This window comes from Salvelinus namaycush, chromosome 12 (assembly GCF_016432855.1).
Source record: "Salvelinus namaycush isolate Seneca chromosome 12, SaNama_1.0, whole genome shotgun sequence".
NCBI classification, from domain to species: Eukaryota; Metazoa; Chordata; class Actinopteri; order Salmoniformes; family Salmonidae; genus Salvelinus; species Salvelinus namaycush.
Genome location: NC_052318.1, coordinates 11,416,161 through 11,439,212, shown reverse-complemented (window position 1 = coordinate 11,439,212; position 23,052 = coordinate 11,416,161). Strand labels below are relative to the sequence as shown.

At 43.6% G+C, this 23,052-nt stretch overlaps 1 protein-coding gene across 2 annotated transcripts in view; it reads left to right on the top strand.

Moving 5' to 3' along the window:
- Positions 1-4,290: 4,290 nt before the first annotated feature.
- Positions 4,291-23,052, top strand: part of LOC120056893 (cullin-5-like) — a 31,536-nt gene continuing 12,774 nt past the window's right edge. Inside the window, exons 1-9 of one of the 2 annotated variants that reach the window (XM_039005157.1) lie at positions 4,291-4,344; positions 6,035-6,144; positions 6,578-6,677; positions 8,833-9,009; positions 14,667-14,808; positions 15,244-15,389; positions 16,068-16,148; positions 17,718-17,811; positions 19,844-19,974. In XM_039005157.1, the coding sequence (XP_038861085.1) occupies positions 4,321-4,344; positions 6,035-6,144; positions 6,578-6,677; positions 8,833-9,009; positions 14,667-14,808; positions 15,244-15,389; positions 16,068-16,148; positions 17,718-17,811; positions 19,844-19,974 (1,005 nt within the window). In that variant the 5' untranslated portion in view covers positions 4,291-4,320. Of the gene's footprint in view, positions 4,345-6,034; positions 6,145-6,577; positions 6,678-8,832; positions 9,010-14,666; positions 14,809-15,243; positions 15,390-16,067; positions 16,149-17,717; positions 17,860-19,843; positions 19,975-23,052 lie in introns of both variants that reach the window. The other variant, XM_039005156.1, reaches the window with a different exon arrangement.

The window sequence follows — 23,052 nt, the reverse complement described above, 5'->3', positions numbered from 1 at the left end:
CTGTTTTTTGCCCTAGCACTACACAGCTGATTCAAATAATCAGAGCTTGTTGACGAGTTTGTTATTTGAATTAGCTGTGTAACGTTAGTGCTAGGGTAAAAAAAAAACTAAACGTACACCCCATGGGATCCACAGGACTGAGTTTGGGAAACACTGACCTAGAGTGTAACGGTATTATAAAAACATCATTGCCTATAAGCTACTTGTCCGTAGTGAATGCTCCAGAAAGTGAATATTTTATCATTAAGAATTGATGGAAGTTGAATTGCATCACTACTTTTGCATTAGCCTATAACTATAAGAAACCAAATGGCAAGTGGACGTATGAGTTATTGCCACATAGGCCTATTTAACTAAGACACTGTCTCTCTGTTATTCCATTTTTTTTTTTTACTTGAAAACTGAAAAACGGTCATACTTTTGAACTGAACACATTTCTCAAGGCTAAAAACACAGGTTTATTTCATTCCTTCAACAAAATATTTATAAACGTTCATGCCCCTTTAGGTATGATACCTTAACCCTCGTTAAGCATAGTAAAGAGCCTTACCTGCTGCGGTAGCCCGTTTTATTTTCCCTGCTTGCCCAAAAGTAAACTCCGTAGACTATTTGGAATGCATCAGTGCGCGCGCCGATCAAGGACTCCAAAAGGGTAAGGCATCCAGTTTCCTCAAGCGCAGTGCATGTGGAGCTCACAAGTACCCGTAGATATTTAGGGGGAAAAATATGATTTTTTATGAAATATAGTCGGTAGTCTATTTCAAATGCGTGACTGCGTGCGCCGGTCAAGGACTCCAACAGGTGAGGTATCTAATTCCCTCTAGCGCAGCCCACCGGGAGCGCACACCGCACCAGCAGATTTTTTTATGACATTTGTATTCATGTTTACATGCAGTCCATTCGGAAAAAAATTCAGATCCCTTGACTTTTTCCACGTTTTGTTATGTTACAGCCTTATTCTAAAATGTATTAAATAAACTGAAATATCACATTTACATAAGTATTCAGATCCTTTACTCAGTACTTTGCTGAGGCACCTTTAGCAGCATTACAGTCTCGAGTCTTCTTGGGTATGATGCTACAAGCTTGGCACACCTGTATTTGGGGAGTTTCTCCCATTCTTCTTTGCAGATTCTCTCAAACTCTGTCAGGTTGGATGGGGAGTGTCGCTGCACAGCTATATTCAGGTCTATCCTCGGTGTACACATCACGGACAAACTGAATTGGTCCACCCACACAGACAGCGTTGTGAAGAAGGCGCAGCAGCGCCTCTTCAACCTCAGGAGGCTGAAGAAATTCGGCTTGTCACCAAAAGCACTCACAAACTTCTACAGATGCACAATCGAGAGCATCCTGTCGGGCTGTATCACCGCCGGGTACGGCAACTGCTCCGCCCACAACCGTAAGGCTCTCCAGAGGGTAGTGAGGTCTGCACAACGCATCACCGGGGGCAAACTACCTGCCCTCCAGGACACCTACACCACCCGATGTCACAGGAAGGCCATAAAGATCATCAAGGACAACAACCACCCGAGCCACTGCCTGTTCACCCCGCTATCATCCAGAAGGCGTTGTCAGTACAGGTGCATCAAAGCAGGGACCGAGAGACTGAAAAACAGCTTCTATCTCAAGGCCATCAGACTGTTAAACAGCCACCACTAACATTTAGTGGCCGCTGCCAACATACTGACTCAACTCCAGCCACTTTAATAATGGGAATTGATGGAAATTATGTAAAAATGTATCACTAGCCACTTTAAACAATGCCACTTAATATAATGTTTACATACCCTACATTACTCATCTCATATGTATATGTATATACTGTACTCTATATCATCTACTGCATCTTGCCATCTTTATGTAATACATGTATCACTAGCCACTTTAAACTATGCCACTTTATGTTTACATACCCTACATTACTCATCTCATATGTATAGACTGTACACTATACCATCTACTGCATCTTGCCTATGCCGTTCTGTACCATCACTCATTCATATATCTTTATGTACATATTCTTTATCGCTTTACACTTGTGTGTATAAGGTAGTAGTTGTGGAATTGTTAGGTTAGATTACTTGTTGGTTATTACTGCATTGTCGGAACTAGAAGCACAAGCATTTCGCTACACTCGCATTAACATCTGCTAACCATGTGTATGTGACAAATAAAATTTGATTTGATTTGATTTGAAATGTTAGATCGGGTTCAAGTCCAGGCTCTGGCTGGGCCACTCAAGGACATTCAGAGACTTGTCCCGAGGCCACTCATGCATTGTTTTGGCTGTGTGCTTAGGGTCGTTGTCCAGTTGGAAGGTGATCCTTCGCCCAAGTCTGAGGTCCTGAGATCTCTGGAGCAGGTTTTCATCAAGGATCTCTCTGTACTTTGCTCTGTTCATCTTGCCTTCGATCCGGACTAGTCTCCCATTCCCTGCCGCTGAAAAATATCCTCACAGCTGATTCCTTCCAAACGACTCATTGTTGAATTTGCAATTTCCAACTTGGAAATGATTGATGTGGTTGATGTGATTGATGTGGTACATCGGGAAACGAAGATCTGATGGACCCCCTCGCAATATCATCTTGTGCTTAACTATGCGCCATTACAGGGACATCATATGGAAAATGGCCAAGGGACACAAGTTTCTGGACGAGAAGAAACTCCGCATCAAAGAAGCTCTGATACCGCAGGTGACATTCTAGAATCCACATCTTCACAAGACGGCAGATGGGTCATAGTAACTGTTAAACTTGACAATGCTATTTTCATCATCTGTAATGTATACATTTATGTCGTTGGACATAAAGATTACGCAACAAGTTGGAAATTGCAAATTCAACAATGAGTCGTTTGGAAGGAATCAGTGGAAAACTGCAAGCGTTGCAAAGCAACCAGTAGCCTGCTATTCAATGGAGTGGCTGTGTGTTTTTTTAGCAGAGTTTCCACCATAAATCCAGAATGCCAGACTTTGATGACAAAGTTTGATGACGAAATTTGCCCACAAAGGACCGCCGTGCCACCTTCATGTTTAAGAGAGCACATCACAAGCCACGGTGAGTTCAAAAAGGTCTTGTATGCTGCTGCATAAATTATGTAATATGCAAGGGAGATATGTATACTGTAGCTAAGAAAGTAATACTTGTGTTTGTAAGTGTATGTTGTGTAGTAAGCAATTTTCACCTCTTAATTTCACCTAACGTTACTGTAAGAGCAGCCCATGTTCTGCATTCTGTCGCTGTACATTTCAAAAGTGCTGAAAACATAGTTATATTGACTACGTCCGTAGTTGCTCACTAATTAATGTCTTAATCGGAATTACGGAATGCCTCTTATCCGCTTATCGTTCGCTTATGCCATAGTTTGTACATCTCAATTGTCAGTAGAAACCACATTTGTTTAAGCAAGTCAGCCATATCAACTATGTTTTTTAAAAAGGCAGTAAACTAGGCTGAATTAATTGTTTCGCTGCCAGACAAGGCTCCGCTGATAGCCAGGTGTAGTGGTGGTAAGGATTCACTCCATGATGTTGGAAAGAAAGCTCTGCTGTTGGGACAACTTTATGTAGGCCCTAACAGTTTGTGGGCACCGCCGCCATTTCTCGCAAAATTAATTATACTGACACAAAAACATTCCACCATGTCAAACTACCAAATTGTCTGTCGACATTTATAAAATTGTCTATCCATAATAATCTCATAATGTAGTTAGCCTACCCGCACTGTAGCTGTGAGCTGTTGGCTAGAGCGCATGCGCATGCGCCGAGATCAGAGTGGGCATATTTGCTATATAACGCAACAGTTTTTGTGACGGTGCACCACCAAACCATCAGTAGAGTTGAAAATGCGATGGAAACCTATTTAACCTATATTTTTCATTTGGTACATCAACATTTAACGGTAGAAGTTATTTGTATGTGCGCTACGACATCATGCACAGCCCTTTAACAGCGAAAAGTTTTGGAAACACATCTCTGGTGGGAAAATGCGCATACTGTTTTATGTACATTTTTTAATATTCGCATGAAAATTTGTCACAAACTGGAGGGAAACCTAGCTACTGAACACAATAGTTTATATTATTTTCCAGTGTTTCACAGTTTTTCAGTGGGTGACAGTTGTTTCATAAGTAGACCTAAGCCATGGGTAGGCTATTTCAAAATTAATTTGAATTGCATATGGATTTTGTTTTGTTTAAATAATACGAAATCAGGAATATGATCATGATAAACCGTTTCTCCAGATTTGTTAAAAACCCATTGGCAACTACAACACTGTAAATCTCGCGAGATTGTTCGAGGAACTAAATTCAGGGAACATGGCGACGTCTAATTTGCTAAAGGTAACAGGCACCGCAATTCAATACTTTTGATTACATTTAATCAGTCTTTGTTGCATAGTCAATGATATATTACTGTACATTGTTAAGCGCCCATGCCTGAAGATGGCCTTGCAATATAGGTAGGTGATATAAAGTCCTGTTTGTCTTGCAAGCATTGAAAGGACAGCTATTTACTCCTCCAAGTCACTGGCGTTAATAACGTTAGCCTGGTGCTAGCTAGCTGTGCCAGGCAGTGGCTAGTACACACACGTTAGCTAACTGGTTAACTAGCCAACTAACTTAACTGGCTAAGAAAGCATGATCATTTAACTTGGCATGACTGTCGTTGACTGATTTGCTAGCTAACCTCAACAACGATCGATTGCCTTTTTCATGAAACACACTAAGTTAGCTTGCTAACAGTAGTTAGGCAGCCGGGATAACAATAACGTTAGATGGCTGGTTAGAAGATGCCCCAGTATCTGCACTTTATGCCGCGTTCAAGACAACTGGAAACTCGGAAAAAACCAACTCCGACGGTGCAAAAGACATTTCAAAGGTCGTCCAACTCGGAATTCCAAGTCGGAAACTCTGAAGATTACTGACGTCTTGATTTGACCTTGTTTTTTCCCTAGTTCCCAGTCTTCTTGAAAGCACCACAAGAGACGTCCACGTTGACTATGCCTATGACGTGTCTCCTCTCTAATGCCCAGGAAGCTCAGATTCAAACTCCCATTAGGGATATCGGGATACCTAGTCAGTTGCACAACTGAATGTATTCAACCAAAATGTGTCATCCGCATTTAACCCAACCCCACTGAATCAGAGAGGTGTGAGGGGCTGCCTTAAATCCAGGGCTTCCAAAACTGTTTCACTCAGGCTCCTGTTCCAGCATAGGGGAACATTAAGAAATCGTAAAACCCTGATTGTAAGCTTTTAAATGATATCAAACTCAACCATTATTATTATCCAGTGATAAAGACAAAGGATGTGTAATGGTATGGTGGAGTATGCAAAATGGGTCAACTTTGAGCACCACTATCTCCTGAATGTTTTGTCATTCAGGTCCAGTAAGGCACTTTCTGACCACTTCTACCATGGGCAAACATGTATGGAAAGTTAAATCAAAAGTGGTGCGACCAAAAGTTGCTTGAAATCAATTGGAACGATCCTATAGCTAGTCATGTCTGTATACTCACTGCATTGTTATTGTATCACTACACGTAACACTCCCTCACAGGTAAGCTGGCTGGCTATAGACAAAAACAGATGTTACAGGATTGAAGCACCTGGGTTGTTGTTATGGTCAGAAACTCTCCAGCACAAGCAAGCCTGTTTGCTACTAATGGGCCTCAATCAGCCTGTCCTATGATATTGGAGAAATTAACCACCACCAGGCTTGTTTACTGCTGTTGTGTTCCTGCTAATGTTCAAATGGGCCCGCTGCCTAGTTCCTAAACATTCAGCAACCACTGGGATGAATATCAATTGTATATCCATGATTTCCCATGTCCTCCCTTCTCGTCTCCTTTTCAAATCACATTGGAGCAGAAGAGCTGAGGTTCCTCCCCTCTGCTAAAATTTTATTTTGAGAAGGCAGCAAGGAGAGAGGATGCGAAGAATCAAGTAAATACAATTGAGGTTCACCCCTGATGTTGTCATAACTGCTATAGCCAGAGGTGACACTTCTACCCTTCTCATTCTCACCAAGAACAAAGGCTCCCTCCAGTTCGAGGACAAGTGGGACCTGATGCGTCCCATCGTCCTCAAGCTGCTCCGCCAAGAGTCAGTCACCAAACAGCAGTGGTTCGACCTCTTCTCGTGAGTATGGCCACTCGTCCATGTGCTCTGTCATACTGAGGTTTTATTCATTAGTGCACACAAATTGAAAACCAGTGTTTCTTATTAGACAAGTCAAGGCATTCCCTCCCTCTTTTGGCCTGTTCCGTTTGGTTCTTAGTGAATACGTTTTATTTATTTAACCTTTATTTAATTAGGTAAGTCGGTTAAGAACAAATTCTAAGTTACAATGGCAGCCTAACCCGGACGATGCTGGGCCAATTGTGCGCCGCCCTATGGGACTCCCAATCACGGCCGGTTGTGATACAGCCTGGACTTGATACCTCGAGAACAGGCTGTCATTCTGTTTAACAGGCATTTCACATTAACGCCTGTCTGAGCTGTTAAAGACTAACAAATGGATTAATTGATTGATCTCCTCCAATCCCCTCATTTGATCTCTTGGTTTCCATAGAGATGTCCATGCAGTATGCCTATGGGATGACAAGGGGCCGGCCAAGATTCACCAGGCCCTGAAAGAGGACATCCTAGACTTCATCAAGCAAGCACAAGCAGTATGTATCAAATCACATTTTATTTGTCACATGCGCCGAATACAACAAAGGGGGGTTCAATGTAAATAGTCCGGTGGCCATTTGATTAATTGTTCTGCAGTCTTATGGCTTGGAGTAGAAGCTGTTAAGTAGCCTTTTGGACCTAGACTTGGCATTCCAGTACAGCTTGCCGTGCGGTAGCAGAGAGAACAGTCTATGACTTGGGTGACTTGTCTTTGAAAAAATTTTGGGCCTTCCTCTGACACCGCCTAGTATAGAGGTCCTGGATGGCAGAAAGCTTGGCCCTGGTGATGTACTGGGCCGTACACACTACCCTCTGTAGCGCCTTACGGTCGGATGCCGAGCAGTTGCCATACCAGGCGATGATGCAACCGGTCAGGATGCTCTCAAGGGTGCTGCTGTAAAACTTTTTGAGGATCTGGGGACCCAAGCCAAATATTTTCAGTCTCCTGCGGAACTTGAAACTCTCGACCCGCTCCACTACAGGCCTGTCGATGTTAATGGGGCCCTGTTCGGCCCTCCTTTCCTGTAATCCACGATCAGCTCCTTTGTCTTGCTCACATTGCGGTAGAGATTGTTGTCCTGGCACCACACTGCCAGGTCTCTGACCTCTCTGACAGGTCTCTGACCCAGCCCTTAGGGACCTCCTCCCTATAGGCTGTCTCATCGTTGTCGGTGATCAGGTCAACCACTGATGTGTCGTCAGCAAACTTAATGATGGTGTTGGAGTCGTGTTTGGCCACGCAGTTGTGGGTGAACAGGGAGTACAGGAGGGGACTAAGCACGCACCCCTGAGGGGCCCCAGTGTTGAGGATCAGTCCAGGATCCAGTTGCAAAAGGTGGTTAGTCCCAGGTTCCTTAGCTTAGTGATGAGCTTTGTGGGCACTATGGTGTTGAACGCTTAGCTGTAGTCAATGAACAGCATTCTCACATAGGTGTTCCTTTTGTCCAGGTGGGCAAGGGCAGTGTGGAGTGCGATGGAGATTGCGTCATCTGTGGATCTGTTGGGGCAGTATGCGAATTGACCTGTTTAAAGGTCTTGCTCACATCGGCTACGTAGAGCATAATCACACAGTCGTCCTTGAACAGTTGGTGCTCTCTTGCATGCTTCAGTATTGCTTGCCTCGAAGCAAGCATAAAATGCATTTAGCTCGTATGGTAGGCTTGTCTCACAGGGCAGATCGCGGCTGGTTTTCCCTTTGTAGTCTGTAATAGTTTGCAAGCCCTGCCACATCCAACGAGTGTCAGAGCCGGTGCAGTAGGATTCAATCTTAGTCCTGTATTGACGCTTTGTCTGCTAAGGCCTGCTAAGTCTCGCTAGCATTGAAATGACTGTGCCATTTATTCCCTCACTGAGTACTAATAAAGGCATCCGCACGCTTCCCAGCCGAAACAGTTCTGTAGAGTTTGTACATATATTATGACAACATTTTGTGAAATTTTTGTTAGTTTTGGACTTCGGTGAGTTTTTTGGGGGGGCTGTTCGGGGGCACATTTTTCCTGGTGATAAGCCGAAGTTCGGAGCCAAAGGCTACGTCCTTTGTCGGTGATTGGTCAACAGTAGGGAGGCTTCAATAAAGTCTTTGTCATCGAACAAGAGACGACTCGTTTTCAAGCACATTTTTTCATTGAAAAATACTATACCAAACATCATGTAGATCATCATTTAGATGTAAATTTTGCGTGACTAAGATATCCTCTGCAAAAACATCAAAATGAATGACTGATTTATTAAGTTATCTTAGATTCATTCTATTTTGAGGACGTGTATACTGACAACGGCGTCTCAAAATGGACAAACAGTACTATTGTGCTTTTTTTCTTGTTTTTCAAGCAAAGGTCTTTTAAGGGAGTATGCGAGCACACTTGTTCGGTTTGCCTAGCCAACTTCGGCTAGCCGCCAGCCGAACTGAGGCATGCTAACACCTTAACGCTAGCTTGGAAGCAAGCTATCTGTGCCAGTCGGCTACCGCGTAACCAAGCACTCTACTAGCCTATACCTGAGAACCTATATTTTCAACATCATAATGTCTATAACACTGCACTCAGCTGTTCTCTCCCCCTGCAACATGTTGAGTAACCAAGCAGACTGTCTATTACCCCCAGTTTTTCCAATGCCATAAAGTCCATAAGTGCCCTGCTCTCTCCCCCACAGCGTGTGTTGAGCCACCAGGATGACACGGCGCTGCTGAAGGCCTACATCGTTGAGTGGAGGAAGTTCTTCACACAGTGTGACATCCTGCCCAAACCCTTCTGCCAGCTGGAGATTACGCTCATGGGCAAACAGGGCAGCAACAAGAAGTCTAACGTAGAGGACAGCATCGTACGGAAGGTGAGGAGAGAGGGAGGGGTTGAGAGGGGCAGCAGAAGTATTTGGTTGTATTTACATTGATATAAGAGAATTTCTGGTTGACATGAGGAAATTATACTGCCTGTAAATTCAGTCTGTCCCTGCTCATGTATCCATGTATCTCATTTCACTGTCCCTTCTGCTACCTTGTGGCTGTCGGCAGGTAACGGGCCTAGAAGGTAGCATCCGGAGGGTTGTCGGTTCAAGTCCTGAGATTGAGAAGGACAATATGTCGGGGTGTCAGCTGACTACCGGAGGGTTGTGATATCCATGCCATCTCCTGTCATTGTGCCCTTGAGCAAGGCACTAGATAAAATAAAAATATAAATGCAACATGTAAAGTGTTGGTTTCATGAGCTGAAATAAAATATCCCAGATATTTTCCATACACAAGCGTATTTCTCTCAAATGTTGGGCACAAATTGGTTTTACATCCCTGTTACTGAGCATTTCTCCTTTACCAAGATAATCCATCCACCTGACAGGTGTGGCATATCAAGAAGCTGATTGAGTCGTGATGGGAGAAGCAAAATGGAGTTGTGATCATATTTGCCGACGGGAGGGCAGGGAAGGGCCTTGTAGACATTTAGAAAAGTTGGATAGCAGTGGTTTTTCCAGCGCGAGTACTACAGTCAATGTGTTGGTAGAACTTTGCTAATGTTTTCCTCAAATAACAAAGCAAATTTGAGGAAACGCTACCGAAGTTCTAACACCACATTGACTGTAGTGCTCGCGCTGGAAAAACATTGAATCACTGCTTTTCAACTTTTCGAAATGCCAAGATTGTTTTGATCATGCGACTGGGATACGTTCTGGGTAGCCTCTGAGAATAACATCAAATACACGGATACGGTGACTGAGTTCATCAGGAAGTGTATAGGAGATGTTGTACCCACTGTGACTATTAAAACCTACATAAACCAGAAACCGTGGATAGATGGCAGCATTTGCGCAAAACTGAGTGCGAATCACCGCATTTAACCATGACAAAGTGACTGGGAATATGGCCGAATACAAACAGTGTAGTTATTCCCTCCATAAGGCAATCAAACAGGCAAAACATCAGTACAGAGACAAAGTGGAGTTACTATTCAATGGCACAGACTAGAGGTCAACCGATTCATTGGAATGGACGATTAATTAGGGGCGATTTCAAGTTTTCATAACAATCGGAAATCGGTATTTAAATTATTTATTTTTTTACACCTTTATTTAACTTGGCAAGTCAGTTAAGAACACATTCTTATTTTCAATGACGGCCTAGGAACGGTGGGTTAACTGCCTTGTTCAGGGGCAGAACGACAGATTTTTACCTTGTCAGCTCGGGGATTCAGTCTTGCAACCTTACAGTTAACTAGTCCAACGCTCTAACCACCTGCTTTACATTGCACTCCACGAGGAGCCTGCCTGTTACGCGAATGCAGTAAGAAGCCAAGGTAAGTTTCTAGCTAGCATTAAACTTATCTTATAAAATCAATCAATCATAATCACTAGTTAACTACACATGGTTGATGATATTACCAGTTTATCTAGCGTGTCCTGCGTTGCATATAATCGATGCGGTGCGCATTCGCGAAACAGGACTGTCGTTGCTCCAACGTGTACCTAACCATAAACATCAATGCCTTTCTTAAAATCAATACACAAGTATATATTTTTTAAACCTGCATATTTAGTTAATATTGCCTGCTAACATGAATTTCTTTTAACTAGGAAAATTGTGTCACTTCTCTTGCAACAGAGTCAGGGTATATGCAGCAGTTTGGGCCGCCTGGCACGTTGCAAACTGTGTGAAGACTATTTCTTCCTAACAAAGACAGCCAACTTCGCCAAACGGGGGATGATTTAACAAAAGCGCATTTGCGAAAAAAGCACAATCATTGCACGACTGTACCTAACCATAAACATCAATGCCTTTCTTAAAATCAATACACAGAAGTATATATTTTTAAACTTGCATATTTAGCTAAAAGTAATCCAGGTTACCAGGCAATATTAACCAGGTGAAATTGTGTCACTTCTCTTGCGTTCATTGCACGCAGAGTCAGGGTATATGCAACAGTTTGGGCCGCCTGGCTCGTTGTGAACTAATTTGCCAGAATTTTACGTAATTATGACAACATTGAAGGTTGTGCAATGCAACAGGAATATTTAGACTTATGGATGCCACCCGTTAGATGAAATACGGAACGGTTCCGTATTTCACTGAAAGAATAAACGTTTTGTTTTCGAGATGATAGTTTCCGGATTCGACCATATTAAGGCTCATATTTCTGTGTGTTATTATGTTATAATTAAGTCTATGATTTGATAGAGCAGTCTGAGCGATGGTAGGCACCAGCAGGCTCATAAGCATTCATTCAAACAGCACTTTCGTGCTTTTTGCCAGCAGCTCGTCGCTGTGTTTCAAGCATTGCGCTGTTTATGACTTCAAGCCTATCAACTCCCGAGATTAGGCTGGTGTAACCGATGTGAAATGGCTAGCTAGTTAGCGGGGTGCGCGCTAATAGCGTTTCACACGTCACTCGCTCTGAGACTTGGAGTAGTTGTTCCCCTTGCTCTGCATGGGTAACGCTGCTTCGAGGATGGCTGTTGTCGATGTGTTCCTGGTTCGAGCCCAGGTAGGAGCGAGGAGAGGGACGGAAGCTTTACTGTTACACTGGCAATACTAAAGTGCCTATAAGAACATCCAATAGTCTAAGGTATATGAAATACTAATCGTATAGAGAGAAAGAGTCCTATAATAACTACAACCTAAAACTTCTTACCTGGGAATATTGAAGACTCATGTTAAAAGGAACCACCAGCTTTCATATGTTCTCATGTTCTGAGCAAGGAACTTAAACGTTAGCTTTCTTACATGGCACATATTGCACTTTTACTTTCTTCCCCAACACTTTGTTTTTGCATTATTTAAACCAAATTGAACATGTTTCATTATTTATTTGAGGCTAAATTGATTTTATTGATGTATTATATTAAGTTAAAAGAAGTGTTCATTCAGTATTGTTGTAATTGGCATTATTACAAATACATTTTTTTTAATCGGCCGATTAATCGGTATCGGCTTTTTTGGTCCTCCAATAATCGGTATCGGCGTTGAAAAATCATATTCGGTCGACCTCTAGCACAGATACGAGACGTATGTGGCAGGGTCTAGAAACAATCACGGAAACAATCCAGTCACGTCTTGCTTCCGGATAAGCTAAACACCTTCACCCGCTTTAAGGATAACACAGTGCCACCGACGCTCCTTCTCTGTGGCCGACGTGAGTAAGACATTTAAGCGTGTTAAACCTCGCAAGGCTCCCGGCCCAGACGGCATCCCTAGCCGCATCCTCAGAGCATGCACAGACCAGCTGGCTGGAGTGTTTACGGACATATTCAAACTCTCCCTATTCCAGTCTGCTGTCCCCACTTGCTTCAAATGTAACCAAGAAAACAGAAGTAATTTAGTTAAGTTACCATCGCCCCATAGCACTCACTTCTGTCATCATGAAGTGCTTTGAGGGGCTAGTTAAGGATCATATCACATCTAACTTACCTGACACCCTAGACCCACTTCAATTTGCTTTCTGCCCCAATATATCCACAAACGATGCCATCGCTCTGCACACTGCCCTATCACATCTGGACAAGAGGAATAGCTATGTAAGAACAAAACAAAGGAGTTGATAGTGGACTTCAGGAAACAGCAGGTGGAGCACGCCCCTCTTCACATCGACGGGACTGCAGTGGAGAAGGTGGAAAGCTTCAAGTTCCTCGGCGTACACATCACCAACAAACTGAAATGGTCCACCCACACAGTGTTTCAACCTCAGGAGGCTCAAGAAATTTGGCTTGGCCCCTAAACCCTCACAAACTTTTACAGATGCACAACTTTTACAGATGAGAGCATCCTGTCGGGCTGTAGCACTGCCTGGTACGGCAACTGCACCGCCCACAACCGCCGGGCTCACCAGAGGGTGGTGCGATCTGGCAAACGAATCACCGAGGGCAAACTACCTACAACACCCAATGTCACAGGAAGGCCATAAAGATCATCAAGGACATCAACCATCCGAGCCACGGCCTGTTAACCTTGCTATCATCAGAAGGCGAGGTCAGTACAGGTGCATCAAAGCTGGGACCGATAAGAAAAAAACTGCTTCTACCTCAAGGCCATCAGACTGTTAAATAGCCATCACTAGCCAGCTTCCACCCGGTTACTCAGCCCTGCACCTTTGGAGGCTGCTGCCCTATATACATAGACTTGAAATCACTGGCCACTTTAATAATGTTCAAATAATGTTTACGTACTGCTTTACTCATCTCTTATGTGTATATACTGTATTCTATTCTTCTGTATTGTATTCAATGCCACGCCGACATTGCTCGACTTAATATTTACATTTCTTAATTCCATTCTTTTACTTTTAGATTTGTGTGTATTATTGTTGTGAATTGTTAGATACTACTGTACTGTTGGAGCTAGGAACACAAGCATTTCGCTACATCCGCAATAACATTTGCTAAATATGTGTATGTGACCAATACAACTTGATTTGATTTGAAAAGGATACTAAAATGTGCAGTTTAGTCACACAGCACAATAAGCTACCATTAATCACCTCCAAAGTCGTTTTAGAGAAATTGTCATTACGACCAACCGGCCTCCCAACCACAGACCACGTGTAAGCACGCCAGCCCAGGACCTCTATATCCGGCTTCTTCACCTGCGGAAATGTCTGAGACCAGCTGCCCGGACAGCTGATGAAATTATGGGTTTTCACAACCGAAGAAATTCTACACAAACTGTCAGAAACCGTCTCACTGAAGCTTATCTGCGTGCTCGTCGTCCTCACCAGGGTCTTGACCTGACTGCAGTTTGGCATAGTAACAGACTTAGTAACAGTGGGCAAATGCTCACCTTTGATAGCCACTGGCACACGGATGAATCCCGGTTTCAACTGTACTGGGCAACAAACACAATTGCATTTTATCGATGGCAATTTGAATGCAGAGATACCGTGACAAGATCCTGAGGCCCATTGTCGTGCCGTTCATCCGCTGCCATCACCTCATGATTCAGCATGATCATGTTGCAAAGATCTGTACAAAATCCCTGGAAGCTGAAAATGTCCCAGTTTGTCCGTGGCCTGCATACTCACCAAACATGTCACCCATTGAGCATGTTTGGGATGCTCTGGATCGACGTGTACAACAGCGTATTCCAGTTCCCGCCAATATCCAGCAACTTCACACAGCCATTGAAGAGGAGTGGGACAACATTCCACAGGCCACAGTCAACAGCCTGATCAACTCTATGTGGATATGTGTCGTGCTGCATGAGGCAAATGGGGGTCACACCAAATACTGACTGTTTTTCTGATACACTTATTATTATTTATTTTTAAAGGAACCTGTGACCAACCGATGCATATCTGTATTCCCAGTCATGTGAAATCCATAGATTAGGGCCTTGCGATTTTATTTCAATTGACTGATTTCCTTATGCACTGTAACTCAGTAAAACCTTTGAAATTGTTTTATGTTTCTCACATGGAATAGCCTTCATTTCTAACTGACCCCAAACTTTTGAACGGTAGTGTATATATTTTACAATAAAGCCATGTTCTAATAATCTTCTGTGTCCTCAGCTCATGCTGGACACGTGGAACGAGTCCATCTTCTCCAACATCAAGAATAGGCTCCAGGACAGCGCCATGAAGCTGGTGCACGCCGAGCGCCTGGGGGAGGCCTTCGACTCTCAGCTGGTCATTGGTGTCAGGGAATCTTATGGTGAGCAAAACAATACTGTCTCCTTTAGCTGGGATAGAAAGGTGCCTAATGAACACGACTGTGGTGTATGTATACAATACCAACAGATGATTTACCAAATCATGGTGCCAAATTGGATAGATATTTCATGTCGATATTGGTGTAAAGCCCCCAATGACATTGATGTGGGATGTACGTGAAAATGTGAGCTACTATAAGTTAGGTTTTAGCAATGTGGTGTGAACGAGCTAAATGAACCCTTAACCTCCCTCCACAAAGATATCTATAATCCTCCTGGGTAGTGTTCATAACACACCAAATGGAAGAAAACGTTCTGAAACCAGAAGGGACTAATTCGACTCATCCAATAAGAAATGCACATTTTTGTTTACTATTGCAAAACGTTGCGTGCTAATAAACTTGGCCCCTGGGGACCTCCCTGTCTTCCCTCTGCAGTGAACCTGTGTTCAAACACGGATGACAAGTTGCAGATTTACAGAGAGAACTTTGAGAAGGCCTACATGGACTCCACCGAGAGGTTCTACAGAACACAGGCCCCCTCCTACCTGCAGCAGAACGGAGTCCAGAACTATATGAAATACGTGAGTATTACCAGGATTAGGGTTGTACAATTCCTATAACGTTTTGAAAATTCCCAGATTTTCCAGAACTGGTTGGAGGATTCCTGAATTTTTGGAAAACTTGGGAGTTTTTGTAAAGTTACTGGAATTTTGCAGGACCCTCTGTCTCCGTGACAACCGCTCTCCTCTGTCAGCATAATCACACGATAAGTTATAATTTGAATTCCAAATGGACGAGCCTAGTCCATACTCCTCAGGTGCTCATGTAGATTTGAAACGATTGCATAGGTGTAAGCCATATGGCGCAAATCCCAAACAGCCAATTGGAAGGCAATTTGAAGCAATGACCACACTGTTTAAACCTATCTACTCCTTTCAGATCTACGGTTTGATTTGGAATTCAGTGATGACAGCGGTCGAAAGAAATCGAAAACGATCTGTATGAGACAAGTACTGTTTCAGCAGGTTCTTTGTGATTTCTCAGTAGGCTGTAAAATTCTGGTACCATTCCCAAAATCCCAGGTTTTCCAGATATCAGAATAAGCAGGAAATGTGGGACTCCTTCTACTGAGATGTCTGGAAAACCTGAAAATTTGGGGTTACAGCCCTATTTCTCAGCAACTTGCCCCAGGGCCTAGACTGTTTGTCTGTAAGCTAGGCTATCCATCTGAGGTGAAACCAACATGTGTGTTCTAACAGGCAGACGCCAAGTTGAGAGAGGAGGAGAAACGGGCGCTGCGCTACTTGGAGACGAGACGGGAATGTAACTCTGTACAAGCAGTGAGTATTCTATATCGCCACCACTTCTGTGTGACTACTATGGGCTGTAGAATGGTCTGTATATAAAGCAGGGGAGCCCTCGTGTTCAGAGCAGGGCCATGTTCATTAGAACACAAAACTTTTGAAACGGAGGTGCTACTGTAACAATTTCACTGTTTCTGTTTCTACAGTTTTTACTGCTTTTATAACAAAAAAATACCCCAACCACCAAGGCGCATGGTCAAATTATGAAAACATCAGTAGCCTCAACATTACCATAAGCGCCAAGTGTGCTTCATAAATAGTGAAAATCACCACAAACGCAATAATGGCATTCAAATGAATTTGTCGATAGGACAGCAGTTGAAAATACTCAATTATTGTCAGCTCGTGCTTACATGGTGTGTGTCTTCATGCAATGGCGTCAGTTGGAGCATGTCCACGTCACATAAACAATGAAAGCTGGCGAGTGTGTTGCTGATGTTTTTTGCTTGAGATGTAGGGTCTGCTTTCTGTGATGACATTTTGTGCTGATAATCGGCCCGTAGCAATGTCACCGGCTTGTTCTATCCAAATGGTGCCGTCCCTTCCTCTCTCCTGTCTCACCGTTTTCAGTTGGTGGTTGCGCGGGCACCTGCTCAGTGCGCACAATTCTGGGCTTTTTGCGCTTAGTCCTCGGTGGTGTAGGTTCACGTTGAGGCTCAGAATCAGAAGAATAATCATCAGATATGTCATAATATATTTCTTCCCCATCATGAGTCGTTTTCATTCAGATCTTGTAGCAACTAACGCAGTATGTGCATCCATTCGTAAATTACGCACTTTCTCACAATGTTCTCCAAGTAGGCCAGAGTAGACTGATGAGACTGCTTGGATTTGGTGGACTGATAAAGGGTACATAATTATAATTAGAATATACCAGTACAATAGATTGGCCCGCTCTGTTCTTCATTCACAATTGGGGATTAGATAATTATACATTGTTCGCTTCCCCTCGCTCATCAACTCACCCTTTCTCCTCCATCATACTTTACTTCATTTATTTCATCTGTTATAGGTGTTCAATTAGTTTTGGTATAGTTTAGGTTCAGTTTCTAGGCAATTGTCGGGAGCAGGCCCTACTGTCGGGAGCAGGCCCTACTGTCGGGAGCAGGCCCTACTGTCGGGAGCAGGCCCTACTGTCGGGAGCAGGCCCTACTGTCGGGAGCAGGCCCTACTGTCGGGAGCAGGCCCTACTGTCGGGAGCAGGCCCTACTGTCGGGAGCAGGCCCTACTGTCGGGAGCAGGCCCTACTGTCGGGAGCAGGCCCTACTGTCGGGGGGGCGGGGTCAACCATTAAAGTGACATTCCTTCCTAACGTATAATTCTGTTTGTAATGTTAAGATTCTAACAATGACAGTGTTATAGACTTATTTAGGAAAAGTCAAGATCAAAGGAGGGCATGGCTTTAAAAATGGCAGTGTAATAATTCCTTATGTTAAACCACTGTGACAAATGCTGATATAAAAAGTTATTTATAAATCAATTCTATTTTTTTTATTTTTTTATTGGTGATATGAGCGACCATGGTTTTTCTGTTTTCCTCCTCAGCTGATGGAGTGTTGCGTGAACGCCCTGGTGACGTCCTTTAAGGAGACCATCTTGGCCGAGTGTCCAGGCATGATCAAGCAAAACGAGACAGAGAGTGAGTACGGCCGGAGTGCTCCTGGCACCAAAGGCTCGGCCAGCTCAGGTTTGCAAACCAGGAAATTACCTTGCAGTCTTCCACTTCACTTTCTATTTCAATTTGTCCACATCAACCAGCCAACCTCTCTTTGCCCATTCTGTGTGTCAGTCAACATGTTGTCAACATTACCCCCCAAACATCAGTGTCTGACCACAAACCCACATTGTACTGTGTGTGTGTGTCCTGATAGTTTTAACCAATAGTCTACCTACGTGTGTGTCAGTATTAACCAATGTGTCTTTGTAGAACATCTCAGTTTCTGATGTTTAGCAGTAAAATCTGGAGGCAGCTTTCTAACCCTGGCAGTATACCACCACTGTGATGTATAGAACTTCTACAGCTGATTTCCAGGATACAGATTAAGCCTTGTCCTTAACTAAAAAGCATGTTCAATGGAGACTCAATCAATTGAACGGAAACCAACCCCTAAGGATGTATTTAAATACGGGCCCCAAGCTCTGCTGCATACCCCTTGTTCTATATATTTACTATAATCTAGAAGTAGAAAACAAGACTGAAATTGTTGCATTTATATTTTTGTTCAAAGATTTTACTGAGGTACAGTTCATATATGGAAGTCAGTCAATTGTCATAAATCCATTAGGCCCTTATCTATGGATTTCACCGATATGCATCTGTTGGCCACAGATACCTTAGAAATAAACAAAGGTAGGGGCGTGGATCAGAAAACCAGTCAGTATCTGGTGTGACCACCATTTGCCTCATGCAGCGCGAAACATCTCCTTTGGATAGAGTTGATCAGGCTGTTCATTGTAGCCTGTGGAATGTTGTCCCACTCCTCTTCAATGCCTGTGCGAAGTTGCTGGATATTGGCGGGAACTCGAACACAGTTGTGCACGTCGATCCAGAGCATCCCAAAGCTCAATGGTTGACATGTCTGGTGAATATGCAGACCATGGAAGAACTGGGACATTTTCACCTTCCAGGAATTGTGTACAGATCCTTGGAACATTGGGCCGTACATTATCATGCTGAAACGTGAGGTGATGGCAGCGGATGAATGGCACGACAATGGGCCTCAGGATCTTGTCACCGTACCTCTGTGCATTCAAATTGCCATCGGTAAAATGCAATTATGTTCATTGTCCGTACCTTATGCCTGTCCATACCATAACCCCACCGCCACCGTGGGGCACTCTGTTCACAACGTTGGCGTCAGCACACCACTCGCCCACACAACACCATACACGCTGTCTGCCATCTGCCCAGCATAATTGAACCCGAGATTCATCCATCATGAGCACACTTCTCCAGCGTGCCAGTGGCCATCGAAGGTGAGCATTTGCCCACTGAATTCGGTTACAACGCCAAACTGCAGTCAGGTCAAGACCCTAGTGAGGACGACAAGCATGCAGATGAGCTTCCCTGAGATGTTTTCTGACAGAAATTATTTGATTTGCAAATGCACAGTTTCATCAGCTGTATGGGTGGCTGGTCTCGCAGGTGAAGAAGCCTGATGTGGAGTTCCTGGGCTGGCATGGTTACATGTGGTCTGCGTTGGAGGCGGCTTATGGTAGAGGAACTAACATTAAATTCTCTGGCAACAGCTCTGGTGGACATTCCTGCAGTCAGCATGCCAATAGCACGCTCCCTCAACTTGAGACCTCTGTGGCATTGTGTTGTGACAAAACGGTACCTTTTTAGTGACCTATTATTGTTCCCAGCAAAAGGTGCACCTGTGTAATAATCATGCTGTTTAATCAGCTTCTTGATACGCCACACGTCAGGTGGATGGATTATCATGGCGAAGGAGAAATGTTTACTAACAGGGATGTAAACAAATTGGTACACACAATTTGAGAGAAATAAGCTTTTTGTGCAGATGGAACATTTCTGGTATCTTTTATTTCAGCTCATGAAACATGGGACCAACACTTTACATGTTGCGCTTTATGTTTTTGTTCAGTATAGAATCTATAGACTGTAGCTTACTTTGGACAGTGTTTGATTGTAGTTCTCCACCTCCTAGAGCTCCACCTCATGTTCTCTTTGATGGACAAGGTGCCCAGTGGCATCGAACCCATGCTGAATGACCTAGAGGACCACATCATGTCTGCTGGGCTGGCCGACATGATGGCCTCCGCTGAGACCATCACCTCGGTGAGTGCTACACACACACACACGCCCAAGCACACACACATGCGGTCATGCTCACACACACACATACGGTCATGCTCACACACACAGACATGTTATACTAACAGAAATGTAAAATACATAGTGCCTTCGGAAACTATTCAGACCCCTTGACTTTTCCATGTTTTGTTACGTTACAGGCTTATTCTAAAATTATTTTGTTTTTTCCCCTCATCAATCTACAGTCGTGGCCAAAAGTTTTGTGAATGACACAAATATTAATTTCCACAAAGTTTGCTGCTTCAGTGTCTTTTAGATATTTTGTCAGATGTTACTATGGAATACTGAAGTATAATTACAAGCATTTCATAAGTGTCAAAGGCTTTTATTGACAATTACATGAAGTTGATGCAAAGAGTCAATATTTGCGGTGTTGACCCTTCTTTTTCAAGACCTCTGCAATCCGCCCTGGAATGTTGTCAATTAACTTCTGGGCCACATCCTGACTGATGGCAGCCCATTCTTGCATATTCAATGCTTGGAGTTTGTCAGAATGTGTGGGTTTTTGTTTGTCCACCCGCCTCTTGAGGATTGACCACAAATTCTCAACGGGATTAAGGTCTGGGGAGTTTCCTGGCCATGGACCCAAAATATCGATGTTTTGTTCCCCGAGCCACTTAGTTATCACTTTTGCCTTATGGCAAGGTGCTCCTTCGTGCTGGAAAAGGCATTGTTCGTCACCAAACTGTTCCTGGATGATTGGGAGAAGTTGCTCTCGGAGGATGTGTTGGTACCATTCTTTATTCGTGGCTGTGTTCTTAGGCAAAATTGTGAGTGAGCCCACTCCCTTGGCTGAGAAGCAACCCCACACATGAATGGTCTCAGGATGCTTTACTGTTGGCATGACACAGGACTGATGGTAGCGCTCACCGTCTTCTCCGGACAAGCTTTTTTCCGGATGCACCAAACAATCAGAAAGGGGATTCATCAGAGAAAATGACTTTACCCCAGTCCTCAGCAGTCCAATCCCTGTACCTTTTGCAGAATATCAGTCTGTCCCTGATGTTTTTCCTGGAGAGAAGTGGCTTCTTTGCTGCCCTTCTTGACACCAGGCCATCCTCCGAAAGTCTTTGCCTCACTGTGCGTGCAGATGCACTCACATCTGCCTGCTGCCATTCCTGAGCAAGCTCTGTACTGGTGGTGCCCCGATTCCGCAGTTGAATCAACTTTAGGAGACGGTCCTGGCGCTTGCTGCACTTTCTTGGGCGCCCTGAAGCCTTCTTCACAACAATTGAACCGCTCTCCTTGAAGTTCTTGATGATCCGATAAATGGTTGATTTAGGTGCAATCTTACTGGCAGCAATATCCTTGCCCGTGAAGCCCTTTTTGTGCAAAGCACGGATGATGGCACGTGTTTCCTTGCAGGTAACCATGGTTGACAGAGGAAGAACAATGATTCCAAGCACCACCCTCCTTTTGAAGCTTCCAGTCTGTTATTCGAACTAAATCAGCATGACAGAGTGATCTCCAGCCTTGTCCTCGTCAACACTCACACCTGTGTTAACGAGGGAATCACTGACATGTCAGAATCACTGACATGTCAGCTGGTCCTTTTGTAGCAGGGCTGAAATGGGGTGGAAATGTTTTGGGGGGATTCTGTTCATTTGCATGGCAAAGAGGGACTTTGCAGTTAATTGCAATTCATCTGATCACTCTTCATAACATTCTGGAGTATATGCAATTTGCCATCATACAAACTGAGGCAGCAGACTTGGTGAAAATGTATATTTGTCATTCTCAAAACTTTTGGCCACGACTGTACACACAATACCCCATAATGACCAAATAGAAATGTTTGCTAATTTATATTTAAAATATTTTATATATATATATTAGAGGTCGACCGATTATGATTTTTCAATACCGATACCGATTATTGGAGGACAAAAAAAGCCGATACCGATTAATCAGCCGATTTATTTAAAAATAATAATATATATATATATATATATATATATATATATATACACTGCTCAAAAAAATAAAGGGAACACTTAAACAACACAATGTAACTCCAAGTCAATCACACTTCTGTGAAATCAAACTGTCCACTTAGGAAGCAACACTGATTGACAATAAATTTCACATGCTGTTGTGCAAATGGAATAGACAAAAGGTGGAAATTATAGGCAATTAGCAAGACCCCCCAATAAAGGAGTGATTCTGCAGGTGGTGACCACAGACCACTTCTCAGTTCCTATGCTTCCTGGCTGATGTTTTGGTCACTTTTGAATGTTGGCGGTGCTCTCACTCTAGTGGTAGCATGAGACGGAGTCTACAACCCACACAAGTGGCTCAGGTAGTGCAGCTCATCCAGGATGGCACATCAATGCGAGCTGTGGCAAGAAGGTTTGCTGTGTCTGTCAGCGTAGTGTCCAGAGCATGGAGGCGCTACCAGGAGACAGGCCAGTACATCAGGAGACGTGGAGGAGGCCGTAGGAGGGCAACAACCCAGCAGCAGGACCGCTACCTCCGCCTACTATTTCACATGTTCGACAGATATATGAAATAGCATCATAAAATGGGTCCTACTTTTGATGATCTTCCATCAGAATGTTGTACAATGTTGTACTTTGTCCAGAACAATCGTTGTTTGGTTTTAGAATGTCCTCTTCTCCAGTCAATTAGCACGGAAAGCTAGCAAAGTAGCGTGAAGCTCTCCTTCCTGAACAAAGGCACACAACGCAACACGCCTAACGTCCCGAATAAATTTCAATAATCTAATAAAACTATATTGAAAAAACATACTTTACTATGATATTGTCACATTTATCAAATAAAATCAAAGCCGGAGATATTAGTCGTCTATAACGACAGCTTTTCAGAAGGCAATACCAGGTCCCTTCTCGCGCTCTCCAGAAAACAGGAAACTGGTGACACGTCATGCCAAGAGCTTTTATTCGACCCCAGATCAAGTTATACACTCCATTTCTTCTCTCACTGCCTGTCGACATCTAGTGGAAGACATATGAAGTGCATGTATACTAATAAATATCAAGGACATTTATAGGCAGGCCCTAGAACAGAGCATCGATTTCAGAT